Genomic DNA, 14173 nt, shown 5'->3' on the forward strand with positions numbered 1-14173 from the left:
GGTCTGCCCGCGGCAAGCCCTCAGCTCCTTCCATCTGGACTCCCACCCTTAGCGCATCCCAGGGTCCTTCCTTACTCTCAGCTGGCCACGGAAGAATCTCAGCAAGTTTTTTTTCAAACCTGATAAAGGTTTCAGGTGAAACTTCTCCTTAAATCATGTTCACAAGGAACTCCCTTAAATGAAAACAAATCTGTGGGATGGAAGCAGAATGGCTCCATGTTTTTCATCTAAAAACTGGGTTAATAATCCCAGGCTTTCTTTAAGTTGCAGAGATCACATGATAAATATTTGATACTTAGCAGTGTGCTGGGCACAAAGTCAAGTGTAGAACAACTGTTAAATCCCTTCTCTCTGCTTTTCTGGTGGGTAGAGGGATTTGACGCCATTCCTTAACAGCTACCCCTTGCCATGACTTTGTCACTTTCTTTCTCTTCAGAGGGTAGGGTGAGTATAAGGGCCTTAATTTATCTTGTTAACTACCCTATCTCTGGCACTAGCAAAGGCAATGTGTTATTAATATACTGCCTTTCAACTGCAAATCCACCCTCTTTGTCCTGCTTTGTGAGGCTCGAGCTGTACCTTGTAAACATTTCTCCTTTGATAGCTGGTCAGCGTTAGGCTTTGTCAAGAGAGGGCTGTAGAGAGTAAGATACAGCAGAGGAAGGGGCTTCGTCTGGTTCCCATGTGCTTTCTTCCCTCCTATGACACGGCTTTTTGGTGGCATATGTGAGTCCCCGCTGCACTTATTCTCTGGAAATTTTTCTGACACCACAGCAAACAGCTACCTCTAGACTAGCTCTGGCCTGCAGGCGCCCTGGTTAATTTCTCCACCACTCAGTGGGCTACTGACTCCAAGGAGACCTGAATCTCAGCCTTGGGATGGGGAGTGGTGAAAAAAGCTCTATCAAGTTCTTAGTCCCTTCCTGTGTATTCTTTCTCATCCTGGGGGTAGTAGTTGCTCCCTGCACTTGTGTTTTCTCTCATATGCCTTTTAGTAGTCAGTCACCATTTACTAGTTAATACTAGTTTATATAAAAATTTTCCTATTCACATTACTGGTGAGGTTTCTGACTGGACCTTAACTGATCTTGCTGACTAAACGAATGGGCTGTCTACACTAAGCCAGGCTCCCGATATGGTGGCCAGGGTTTTAGGGCAAGGAGGAGCGGGACTACTGAATGAGAGAAGAATACACCCTGCCTTTCCCTGTTTAGCCTTCCGTCTACTCACGCCTTGCCTGCGAGCCCAGGGCTTGTTCCCTCATCTCATCACCACCAGGTTCAGCCTAATCTATCAACATGGAGGCGTCTTTTGCCTGGGATCCCAACATTCTCTCTCTAAAGGAGTGAACAAACAAGACTTGCGGTGTAACCTCTTAAAGATCACCGGTCCCTGCACTGGGTCAATACCTTTTCCCTTCGAGATTCTGATCATGCTCTCTGTACCTTCTCCTTTCTTCTTTCTCAAGAGTATGAAGCTGATTCTTAGCCCAGATCACAGTCCACTTTCAAAATGTGACTAAAATGTGAGAGAATAGAAGAACACTCATGATCAGACAGCCTCAAAGCAAATGCAATTATCAGGAAAAGATCTAAGAGATGTATTTGTGGGCCAGTGGGAATTTTAATCACTCCACAGTTATACAGCTATTAAAACAAAATGGTAGAAGACAGGAAGTGTCTTTAATCAAGTCAAGTCTTTGTGGTGGTGGCTGATGAATATGCAAAAGCTGTTCTGAATTTTGTTTTTAGGGCATAGAGAACGGCCGCATAGGCATCCCTAATAACTGTTTTTAGGTTATAAGAAAGGAATGGATTTGTTAATCAAGGATGTCAAATGCTTAAAGAGATACAGACATTTTTGATTTTAGAAAACAACAAATTGATTCCTAAACACCTGAGCTCTGATTTTCAGATTGAAATATGTCTTTTTTTTTTTTTTTTGTCTGGTACACGGGCCTCCTACTGTTGTGGCCTCTCCCGTTGCGGAGCACAGGCTCCGGACGCACAGGCTCAGCGGCCATGGCTCACGGGCCTAGCCGCTCCGCGGCATGTGGGATCTTCCCGGACCGGGGCACGAACCCGTGTCCCCTGCATCAGCAGGCGGACTCTCAACCACTGCGCCACCAGGGAAGCCCCAGATTGAAATATTTCTGGCAATTAGCATTACTGTATTCATTGAGTTAGTCAATGCCCAAAGGCAAAATCCTAAAGTTACGTGAGGCTCTAAGCAGAAAATGGCAGAACTTAGAGATGATTCTCTCAAGAAACTTACATCAAGCTTTTCCAGAAATCACACTTCCTGCGTCAAACTTCCTTTGTAATTGAAGAGACAGATAATTTCCTATACCTTAAACCTTTGCCTACTCCTTGATACTCCCTTAACCCATCATTCTATAGTAATTCTCATTTCTACCTCTATTTTCATTTTTTGGATCCTGTTTAAAATGTATTCAGACATACATATGTTCTTGATTAGAATCCAAGTTCGAGTGGCTTGTATTATAATTATAGGCAAGTAGATGAATGAATGAATTACACCTGCTCATTCCTTCAAGGTTTGTTGAGTACCTACTACGGCCAGGCACCAGGGAGAGTCAGACACTGGTCCCACCTGAAGAAGAATGGTAAGGAGTCTTTGCCCTCGGAAGGTTCTTAATCTGCTGAGGGAGACACAGCATGTCAACAAATAGCTGCTGTGTAGAGAAGCATATGTTCCAGCTATAGGTTAACCCAAATGGGGGGTAATCAACTCTTTCTCAATTTCCCTGCATTACAGATTAGGGAGTGGAGGCACAGAGAAGATAGGTAATTTGCTGACACTCATACGACATGAAAGAGTCTGGATATGATCCTAGGAAGTATACCTCCAGGGGTTATACTCTCAATGATCACCATGCTAACTGCTTTTCACATTTGACCTGTCCAAGACTCACATGGCTAAATATTTAATATATGTGTTTGGATGGTGATAGTCAATCCTTTTAAGTCCCTGGTACTTATTTACATGCTGGTGCCTATTTCTCTAAAACAGTTGTCATCCTTCTTACCAAGGACGTCTAAAACAAAGTAAGGCAGGGAAAATCACTCCACATGTAGTAGCTAGAGAAAAAAAAATATGGTAGGAAACAGGAAACTTTTAAAAATCAAGCAAACTCTGTGACTGTGGCTGATGAACAGGCTGCTCTAAGTTCATGGGTCCAAGAAATGGCACCAAAGTATAGACTGTACACTGGATAGGAAACCTCTCAGTCACCAAGAAGCCTCATCTCTGTCCTTGAAAAAGAACTTCATCTATTCCCATATCCTCGATCACATGTTCACATCCTTTAAAAGTGGAAATAGTGAGATTTGCATTGGACAAAGTGAAAATCATGCCCTCCAGTTCTTGCTAGTTTTCCAGGTGAAATCACAAGAATAACTACAAGGGTGATTTACAAAGAACAGGAAAAGAAGTGAAAGCCGATGGGTGGGTCAGGAGGGAATCATGGTCTTTTCTACGTCTTGTCTGGGCTGTGTTCCTAGGAGTGAGTGCCTGACTGTGCACATAAAGCTCTTTTAGCACCAGTTGAAGACTCGCTCTTTTCTCTCCCATCAATGCCTCCCCAGTCACTGTATGAAATTCAGGGATCCACTAAATTGCAGATCTGTAAGAAACTCATTCCCCTGGGGATGGGTTGGGGGAGGAAAGATGCTGTAAGTACGAAGTGCCAAGGATGCCAGGATATACTGTCTGTAGACTTCAGTGAAGGTCAAAGAATTCAAGGGCAATCCATGCTTTAGCCGAGTCTTCAAAGGTGAGTGGTGTTTACAAGCAGGGCAAAGAAGAGAAGAGCATTCCAGACAAGAGGCACAGCTTGAGAAAAGGCCCTTCAGAGAGACACTATAATCAGGTCAGTACAGCGAGGGTGAAGAACACTGAGGCAGGGGCAGTGATGGATGCTGAGAAAGGTCTGAGAGACAGGCAGCGTGTGGTTTTCAAGGGCTCCATGGGTCATGCCAAAGAGTTTGAAGTCTATACCCTTGGCCAGTGGTCGACTTCCCTTTCTACCTATGGATTCACCTAGAGAGTGTTTAAAAAGATTACTAATAATCAAGCCTTACCCAAGCAACTGAGTCAGAATCTCTGGCAGGGGGACCAGATATCAGCTTCCGAGATGATTCAATGTGTAGTCTGGGCTGGAGATACTGCTGTTGACAATGGGTGGGGGGGGATACTTAAAAGGTTTTAAGTAGAGATGGGACGTGGTCAGTTTTTCATTTCAGAAAGATCACCTTGACTACAGTATGGAAAATAGGTAGGAGTCATACATGAGGTGATGGAAAGGCAGTTTGGGAGATGAGTGCAAATCAGGATAAAGGCAATCAGGGTCAGAACTAAGGCAATGGCAGTGAGAATACAGACAAGGTAGGTAGCTGCCATCTTTCACCTCGGATTTATTGACAGACTGGAAAGGATATGTGGGTGGGGTGGGTTATAAAAATGACCACAAATTTTTCTCATGTCTTCATTCACACCTTGCAATCATTTCATCAAGAACTGGAGTCTGTTTCCCCAGTCCTTGAATCTGGGCTGGCCCTCTGACTTCCTTTGTCTGGTGGAATGTGGTAGAAGTATATCTGAGTTTCTTCAATAAGTGGTGCTGGGAAAACTGGACAGCTACATGTAAAAGAACGAAATTAGAACACTCCCTAACACCATACACAAAAATAAACTCAGGATGGATTAAAGACCTAAATGTAAGGCCAGACACTATCAAACTCTTAGAGGAAAACACAGGAAGAACACTCTTGGACATAAATCACAGCAAGATCTTTTTTGACCCACCTCCTAGAGAAATGGAAATAAAAACAAAAATAAGCAAATGGGACCTAATGAAACTTAAAAACTTTTGCACAGCAAAGGAAACCATAAACAAGATGAAAAGGCAACCCTCAGAATGGGAGAAAATATTTGCAAATGAAGCAACTGACAAAGGATTAATCTCCAAAATATACAAACAGCTCATGCAGCTCAATATCAAAAAAACAAACAACCCAATCAAAAAATGGGTGGAAGACCTAAATAGACATTTCTCCCAAGAAGACATGCAGATGGCCAAGAGGCACATGAAAAGATGCTCAACATCACTAATTATTAGAGAAATGCTAATCAAAACTACAGTGAAGTATCACCTTACACCAGTTAGAATGGGCATCATCAGACAATCTACAAACAGTAAATGCTGGAGAGGGTGTGGAGAAAAGGGAACCCTCTTTCACTGCTGGTGGGAATGTAAATTGATACAGCCACTATGGAGAACAGTATAGAGGTTCCTTAAAAAACTAAAAATAGAATTACCATATGACCCAGCAATCCCACTACTGGGCATATACTCAGAGAAAACCATAATTCAAAAAGACACATACACCTCAATGTTCATTGCAGCACTATTTACAATAGCCAGGTCATAGAAGCAACTTAAATGCCCATCAACAGACGAATGGATAAAGAAGATGTGGTACATATATACAATGCAATATTACTCAGCCATAAAAAGGAACGAAATTGGGTCATTTGTAGAGATGTGGATGGACCTAGAGACTGTCACACAGAGTGAAGTCAGAAAAAGAAAAACAAATATCGTATATTAACACATATTTGTGGAATCAAAAAAAATGTCACAGAAGAACCGGTTTGCAAGGCAGAAATAGACACACAGACGCAGAGAACAAATGTATGGACACCCAGGGGGGAAAGGGGGGGGTGGGATGAAGTGGAAGACTGAGATTAACAAACATATACTAATATGTATAAAATAGATAACTAATGAGAACCTGCTGTATAGCACAGGGAACTCTTTCACTTCGCTGTACAGTAGAAACTAACAACATTGTAAAACAACTATACCCCAATTTAAAAAAATTATATGAAACAAACAAGAAGTATATCTGAGTTTCAAGCTTGGGTTCAAGGAGCTTTGTAAGTTTCCTCTTGGATCCCTGTGACCCCCAGGCTAGCCAGCTAGACCATAAGAGACACATGGTCCAGCTGTCCTGTCATCCCAGCACACAGCCAACCACTAGACGTGAGAGTGATGGCAGATGCATGAATGAGCTCAGTTGAGATCACCTTCTATGGGAGACTGGTTGGACCTGACCTCTCAAACTGTCCAGTTTCAAGCACTTTAGGAATAGCAATTACTATCATCCAGTAAGCGCAACTATTAGGTTGACCAAAACTTCGTCTGGCTTTCTCCGTAACACCTTACGGAGAACCTTGAACAAAAGTTTTGGCCAACCCAATACTTTTAAAGTTTAAAAACTCTTCTCAGAGCAGGTTGTTTAAACATCAAAACTGAGACATCTTGCAAACAGAAAGGAAACATTTAAGTTGACCAACTTCAAATACAGTGGACCTAGAGTCTGTCATACAGAGTGAAGTAAGTCAGAAAGAGAAAAACAAATACATTAACGCATATATGTGGAATCTTAAAAAAAAAAAAAAGGTACCGATGAACCTAGTTACAGGGCAGGAATAAAGAGGTAGACATAGAGAATGGACTTGAGGACTTGGGGTGGGAGGGGGAAGCTGGGGGGAAGTGAGAGTAGCATCGACATATATACACGACCGAATGTAAAATAGTTGGCTGGTGGGAAGCAGCCGCATAGCACAGGGAGATCAGCTCAGTGCTTTGCGATGACCTAGAGGAGTGGGATAGGGAGGATGGGAGGGAGACGCAAGAGGGAGGGGATATGGGGACATGTGTATGCATATGGCTGATTCGCTTTGTTGAGCAACAGAAGCTAACACAGTATTGTGAAGCAATTATACTCCAATAAAGATCTATTAAAAAAATATGGTGGTATTTGTCCAAGGTCATGTTGTCAACCTATTTGAGTAAATTAAATAAAGGATCTGGGGTAGTCATAATAAGAGTACTGTAGGGTTTTTTTTTTTTTACTTTTGAAAAAATGTTTCCAATGTATTCCTATCTTTCCCACAGATTGTATTGTTTCTCTTAATATGTTTTTGTTATTGAGTTTACTCAATATAGCCACACAGAGGGAGAAAACTGCATACCACGTCTGAAATTTTTATTCCTGAAATTTAATCCATTACTGCATTTGGACATCTGTCTGGATTATAAGGAGCTTTCTTACTTTCAAAAATCATGCCAGAGAAAGCAAAAGTAATGTTGCTTCATTACTTTACAAAGCCTTTAACAAAAAAAAAGGTAAATGCTATTTCCTGCCGCAAACATTTTGACAGATCAAAGTTTTGGTCTCTTCTTCACTTTTATCTTTCAATATCATTCATAATGGTTCTGTGTATCATCAGCTAGCTCACTGGGTCACTGGCTGCTTGAGGCCACTTTATTAGATTTTTATTGCTAAGATACCACAAATTTAGCGGCTCAATTCTTACTTTACCATTTCTGTAGGTCAAAAGTGGCTTGATTTTCTGCTTAGGGTGTCACAGGGCTGAAACTAAGGTGTTAGCTTAGGCTTCAGTCTCATCTGGGGCTCAGGATCCTCTTACATTCTCAATGGTTGCTGGTAAAATTTCACTGTAGCTGTAGGACTGAGGTCTCTGTTTTCTTCTAGTCAACTGGGGGCAACTGTCAATAACTAGAGTCCTCCTGCAGTTTCTTGTTACATGGCAGCTCTCAGCTTGGATGTTTGATTTCCTTCAGGCCAGCAGGTGTCCATCTTTCTATTTCTTCTTTTGCAGTCATGTGGGTAAAACACTCTATTTTTAAAGTGCTCACCTGATTAGGTCAGGCCCACCTGGATAATCTCCCTATTTTAAGATCAACTGATTTGGTACCTTACTTACATTTGCAAAATCCTTTTAAAGCAGTACCTAGATTAGTGTTTGATGGAACAGCTGGGAGAAGGTGTGTATATACCAGGGCTAAGAATTCTGAAGGCCATCTTAGAATTCTGCCTTTCTCAGCCATGCTTAAGAGATCCTCTAATGGCACAATTGGTTTCTAATGAAACTTGGAACAAATAACTCGCATAGCAAGAATTCTATCGTCCATCTTCCTTCTCACAAGTTTCCCAGTCCATTCCACCATCCAGTTGGATGTTCGAGCTTGTAAGCTCCTAGGGACCACAGGTGTCCTGGAGCTTTGATAGGTCCAGCTGCATGACTTGGGTGGGTACCAAGGAGTATTAGAGAAAAGCGCATTCAACTATAGCATGATACTGAGGAGAGAGGTCACACCTGGGAAAGGCAGCAGCCAAGTTCACAGCCAAGCAAAGGAGAAAGGATGAAGGCTTCCTCATAAGAAGTGCAGTTTTTTCCCTTGGAAATTTATGAGTCTAGATATGTCACTCAAAGATATCAAGAAAACTAATATTTTTGAGGCTATGTTTTAGTTTGAAAAAACAATAAACTTTTGGATACAGGACAGTTTTTTATCCTACAGATCTCTGATGAGAAAACTGGAAACAAACATCATTAATTTTTCTTTCAACAAGGCTGTGTCAGTTCTCTTAAGAGAAACTTTGTGATTTTACATAAAGCCATTTCTATTCCTTCAGAGCACAAAGAATCTGTGAAGAAATCTAGTCCAATCTGGTGTTTGGACTTTAATTTTACGCACCTGCAAACTATCCCCTTTCCATCATAACTTTATTTAAATCATGGTTATGTTCTTAATTAGCAGTTTAATTGGTTGGTACTTTCTCAATCCAGTTCTCTGGAGGCATGGTTTTCTGTTTAACTTTGTTTTAATTCTTCAGCAAAACCATAAAATTTAATTAGGAAAGTAACCAGCTTTGTAACAGCACTTCTCTGTCTAATTAGCTATGCTCTGACCATACTGTCTCAGATTCCATTCAACAATGCACATACACTTTGCATTTGTTCAGGTTTCAGATAAGGCACTGTGAATTTAGCCTAAGCATATATTTCAACTGCTTTTCACTTTTCCATAAATGCTTGGTTACAGTCAGTGAAATCAGAAAAAGTAACTTAAAGCATTCATATATGCTATTAAACCAAGAGCCATCAAAGGCCAACATGTAGGAATGCTATCTTACCGTGCATATTCGTTTCTATTGCTGCAGAACAAATTACCACAAACTCAGCTTAAAATAATACCCATTTATCATCTTACAGTTCTGTAGGTCAGAAGTCCAGACACAGCTGGCTGGATTTTTTCTTCAAGATCTCACTGAGCAAAAATCAAGATAAAAGCTGGGCTGGGATTTCATCTGGACCTCAGGGTTGTCTTCCAAGCTCATATGGTTGTGGCAGAATTCAGTTCCTTATGGTTGTAGGACTGACATCTCCATTTCCTTGCTGCCTGTCAGCTGCAGAGGCTCTCACATCCTAGCAGCCACTATCCTTATCACATGGCTCCCATGGGCAGTTCACAACATAGCAGCTTGACTATGTGCCCGGGGGGAGCACTTCTCTGACTTCTTCCTCTGCCAACAGCTGGAGAAAACACTCTGCTTTTAAGGGGCTCACCTGATTAGGTTAGGCCCACCCCACGTAATCTCCCTCTTGCTGCATAATACTTTACATATCAAGAGAATGACTATTCTATCACATTAACAGGCCCCAGCCCACACTCAGAGGAGAGATTATGCAGGGTGTACACCATGGGGCAGAAATGCTGGGGCCACCTTAGAATTCTGTCTGCCACACTGTGCTGTAGGGAAAGAAGGCAACTCAAGGCCTCCCAGCAAACCCTCCTCTCTTCCCCTTGGAGGCGGTGCACAGGGTGTGCAAAGGAGATGTTAACAATGGCCCCAGTTCTGTCCCATCAGCTCCACAGGGCATCAGATGACAGACATTCATATTCTTTCTCCTCTGCAGGCTCTTTTCTCTGCCTATAGCCAGAGCTGCTGCTTTCTGTAGTGCAAGAGGCTCATGGGATGAAATCATATGAATGTAAAACGACCTCAAGTTAACGTGATGCTTCTTGATAGAAATTGAGTTAAGCTCAGTGCCTCCAACTTCAGCCTAATAAAACAAGTTCTTTAGCGAAAGAAATGAAACGTGCAGAAAAGAGTTATTAGAGCAGGCCCGAATCTGCTAGACTTAGAACGGCCTGCCTGCAAGACGGGCATGGGAACTTAGAGTGTGGGAGGGCCCCTACCAGCCTCACCGAGAAGAGCAGTTCACGGTGCCTAAAGTGTTTGTGCAAACAGTACAGCTCACGCTGAACCCCTGCTCTCCTGCAGGAGCCTGGAATTCTGGTGTGTGTGAGGCAAGGGGGCAACGTGATCAGGCTCAATAAAATCCCCAGGCGCTACGTCTATGGCGAGCTTCACGTGTGTCATCCCAACTTGTTACCGAAGGAACTAAGAACATCCTGTGTGACTCTCCTGGAAGACGATTCTTGGAAACCTGTGCCTGGGTTCTCCTGGACTTCACGCCATGTGCCTTTTCTTTTTGCTCATTTTGCTTTGTATCCTTTTACGTAATAAATCATAGGTCTGATTAGGACTATAGGCTGAGCTGTGAGCCTCCTCCTGCAATCACTGAACCCGGGGGTGGTCTTGGTGACCCCTGACTCAAGGAATAAAGTAAGTAAGAGCATGATAATGATCACATTCTGAGACCAGGCTCCAATGCCCTGGAAACTTGGCCTTAATCCTCTCCATTGTGAAGACGATCAGCGTACACAGGCTAGAGGCAAGAGGTAGCCTCACCTGGGTTCCAGAGGGTTTGGCGCTGCTTAGATGTGTGTCCCAATTCTGCACTATGACCTGGGGCAAGTTCCTTAACCTCTGTCTGTCTCTCCCAGTTTCTCTATCTGTAAGATAGCAGTAATGATAGTACCCAATTCATAGGGTCCTTAAAATGAGGCAATTCATAGAAAGCACTTAGCACTGTGACTGGCATGTAGTGACTGCAAGGGGCTGGATGTAATTGTGACGTGGACTCACCAGAACATGTCAACACTGGAATGTTAACTCCCCACCCCCCCCTTACTCTGTTCCCCTCTTTCCTCACCAGTCCCTCCCCTCTTCTCTCGGTTATCTTCTAAGCTCCTTTGCATACAAACTGTTTCCTCCCCTAGTTTATTCCCTTTCCTTAAGGACCAAATGAAAACAATATGCAGCATCATTTTTAAGAACAAAAAAGGCACAATGTAAACGTGCTGTCATTAGGGTCCACTGTCCTGTCTGTGCTCAACATCTTTCGGTTCCAGCTACAATGATTGATGAGTTTATAAGTAATCCCCACAGTTCTCACTGATGTAATCTTATTGCTTTTGATAATGGTAAGTGATCACTGCATACAGAATGATGCAATTTCATTTTTATAACTCTGTAAGGCTTACCATGTAAATATCTTCACAAACTGGGAGAAAAGTCCTTTGACAAGTCATGTTTTCCAATATTTGGTTCAGAATATTTGTTCCTTGGAATACTGCACTCGAAGATGTAAAGGGGCTATTGTTTTTTTCCAGTGATATTTCTACAACACAATGGAGACAGAAACTTCTGCTTGAAACTTGCTTTGTTTTTGTGTAACTTTTGAGTCCCTGGTGGGTTATTCAGAGAGTGTTCAGGTATCGCTGCTGAAAAGGCTATAATGGGGTTGATGATGATCATATGTGACCAGAGGAAGGTCAATGTCAGTGCCCAGAAGCAGGGATTTTTTTGAGGGGGAGAGGAGGTTTAGGAAATGCCTGGTGAGCACAGTCTCTCTGGTACTGGGTAAAATCACAACAGTTTGGAATAAGCTCCTGCATCCTCACTCTGAGTCCTTCCCATGGGACCCCCGAGCTTAAACAGGACACTGCATGTGTAGGGGCTGCAGATGAGGAAGAAGAAAGGAAATCAATAAAAGTTCAAAACCTCATTTGCAAATAAATTCAATACCTGAAGGGAAGATGTCAAAGAGAAACATCAGAGCAAAAATAAAAGACCCAAAGTCTGATAATTATAAATATCTCCAGAAGCCACAGATTCTGTCATCCCTCCTCCGTCATCCCCCTAACACCGTCTCCAGGTAGGACTGTATGGCAGTCCCAGGACACTTGCTTGTCTATCCCACACTGAAGGTTAATGAGGCCTCCCTGGCAAGTCTCCTTTGCTGTCCATTAAAATGAAGCTAAACCACCACATACTTTATGGGATGCTTCTGTTCTTGGTAGGCATGGAAAAGAGCCCATCACAACACTTCTCATCATAAGCTTTTAGCTTTTAGCTGAAGTTAACACTCAGTTATATTGTAGTAATGGGGAGACGAGTAACCCTCTAACTCTAAAAACCATAGAATTCATCAAAGATTGAATAATCAAAGCCCTTCAACCTTTGCCAACAAAATTCTCTTATCGGACGCACTGAAACATAGCAAAATTAATTAACTTGAATTTCTAGCTTTCTTTTCCTCAACTCACATCTGCTTGAAGTTTTAATTAGAAGGAAAGTGTCTAGATGATCAGCAGGGAGATTTCAAGGAGAAGTGAAGCTTTGGAAAATTACGAACTAAATCCATTTGTTAAAAAAAATTTACTGAGCTCCTAGGATATTCAAGACACTCACTGAGAACAGAGCAATGAACAAAAATAGACAAGCTCTCTCATGAAGCTTACATTCTACTAAGGGACATGGAAAATAAATGAACTAGTAAACAGATAATTGGTCAGATATATAATATTTTGAGTAACCTTAACTATCCTTTAAAGGCACTTTCAAGCTATCTCTTATCATTTTCTTCCCTTGACTAATGAAGTCCAATTATTCAACTCTAGTCAGCAAAACACTGTAAACACATTATGAGCATAATGATAAGTGAGTGGACACTCGCTTACCTTCAGTTGCTGGTATATTTTCTTCAGTGCATATGCTTCCTCTTCTGTACCGGGAATAAGTCTTATCACCTTATCACTATAAGAAAAGGAAAACAATGGTGATATTTACCTTTCAAACATAAAGATATAACCATCTCTATCTTCTTACCTTTTAAAAAAACTGCCTCTGCATTTAAGAAAAACAGCAAAACTTTGGCTGGCCAGCAGGAATTTTATCCTGTCCTTGCTACTCTCTGATTGTATTGGTCTTTTTTTCTCTGTCTGAACACTATTCATTTTTTCATCAGCTTTTGAAGATTACAAACTGACACTCAAGCAGAGAAAGGCCAAAAACACAGGCACAGTGGCAACAGGACAAGAATGCTCATGGTCAAAGCAGATACCAAGAACGAAAACTCCTGATGACAGGGGAAAACAAACAAACAAACTACTTTTTATTTTATTTTAAAAATTAATTAATTAATTATTTTTTGGCTGTGTTGGGTCTTCATGGCCGCACACGGGATTTCTCCAGTTGCGGCGAGCAGGGTCTGCTCTTCATGGTGGTGTGCGGGCTTCTCTTGTTGCGAAGCATGGGCTCTAGGAGCATGGGCTTCAGTAGTTGTGGCACGTGGGCTCAGTAGCTGTGGCTCGCGGGCTCTAGAGCACAGGCTCAGTAGTTGTGGCGCACGGGCTTAGTTGCTCCGCGGCATGTGGGATCTTCCCAGACTAGGGCTCGAACCCGTGTCCCCTGCATGGGCAGGCAGATTCTTAACCACTGTGCCACCACGGAAGCCCCAAAACTACTTTTTAAATTTAACTTAATGCTGAAAAATAATGTGACTTTTGATGAGAGAACCTGTGAAATCCATACACAGCAGAACATTTCTGGTTTGGATTCTTCCCATTGATTGAGAATAGTAAAGATAAGCCCATCTCTACGGGGCTTTTTATTTCTCAAGTACAGAGTTTCCCAACTGGTATATGGAGGGCCCCCAATTATTTGCGGGTGTGCCATGAGATACTGATGGCTGTAAAATTTATTTTTTTATTCTTATTTTTTTTAATTTATTTTTTATTGAAGTATAGTTGATTTACAATGTGTTGGTTTCTGGTGTACAGCAAAGTGATTCATTTATACATATAAATGTGTTCTTTTTCATGTTCTATTGTGGTTTATGCAATATTTTTAAAGTGATAAAAATTTAAGATCAATTTTTACAGCCATTAAAATTTTACCACAGTTGGATATTTGAACACTCTTTATAGATTCTGAATTGCCTAAGAAGACTGGAGGTGTCAGGCTTTCCATCAGAGAGTTCTCTGTGGTGGTGACTGTTCCCCCAGGTGTGCCAGACAGGTATTACTATTTTCTAATTATGTCATGAGGCTCTGGTATATAATAATCACAACTATATATGTATA

General features: G+C 41.8%; 1 protein-coding gene across 1 annotated transcript in view; it reads right to left on the minus strand.

Moving 5' to 3' along the window:
* The window catches only part of CPA6 (carboxypeptidase A6), a 266324-nt gene that overhangs the window by 146468 nt on the left and 105683 nt on the right, over positions 1 to 14173 (minus strand). Inside the window, exon 2 of the mRNA XM_081258400.1 lies at positions 12770 to 12845. Coding sequence (XP_081114526.1) covers positions 12770 to 12845 — 76 coding nt within the window. The remainder of the gene's footprint in view (positions 1 to 12769; positions 12846 to 14173) is intronic.

Source organism: Mesoplodon bidens (assembly GCF_964165515.1).
Source record: "Mesoplodon bidens genome assembly, chromosome: 16".
Lineage (NCBI taxonomy): Eukaryota > Metazoa > Chordata > Mammalia > Artiodactyla > Ziphiidae > Mesoplodon > Mesoplodon bidens.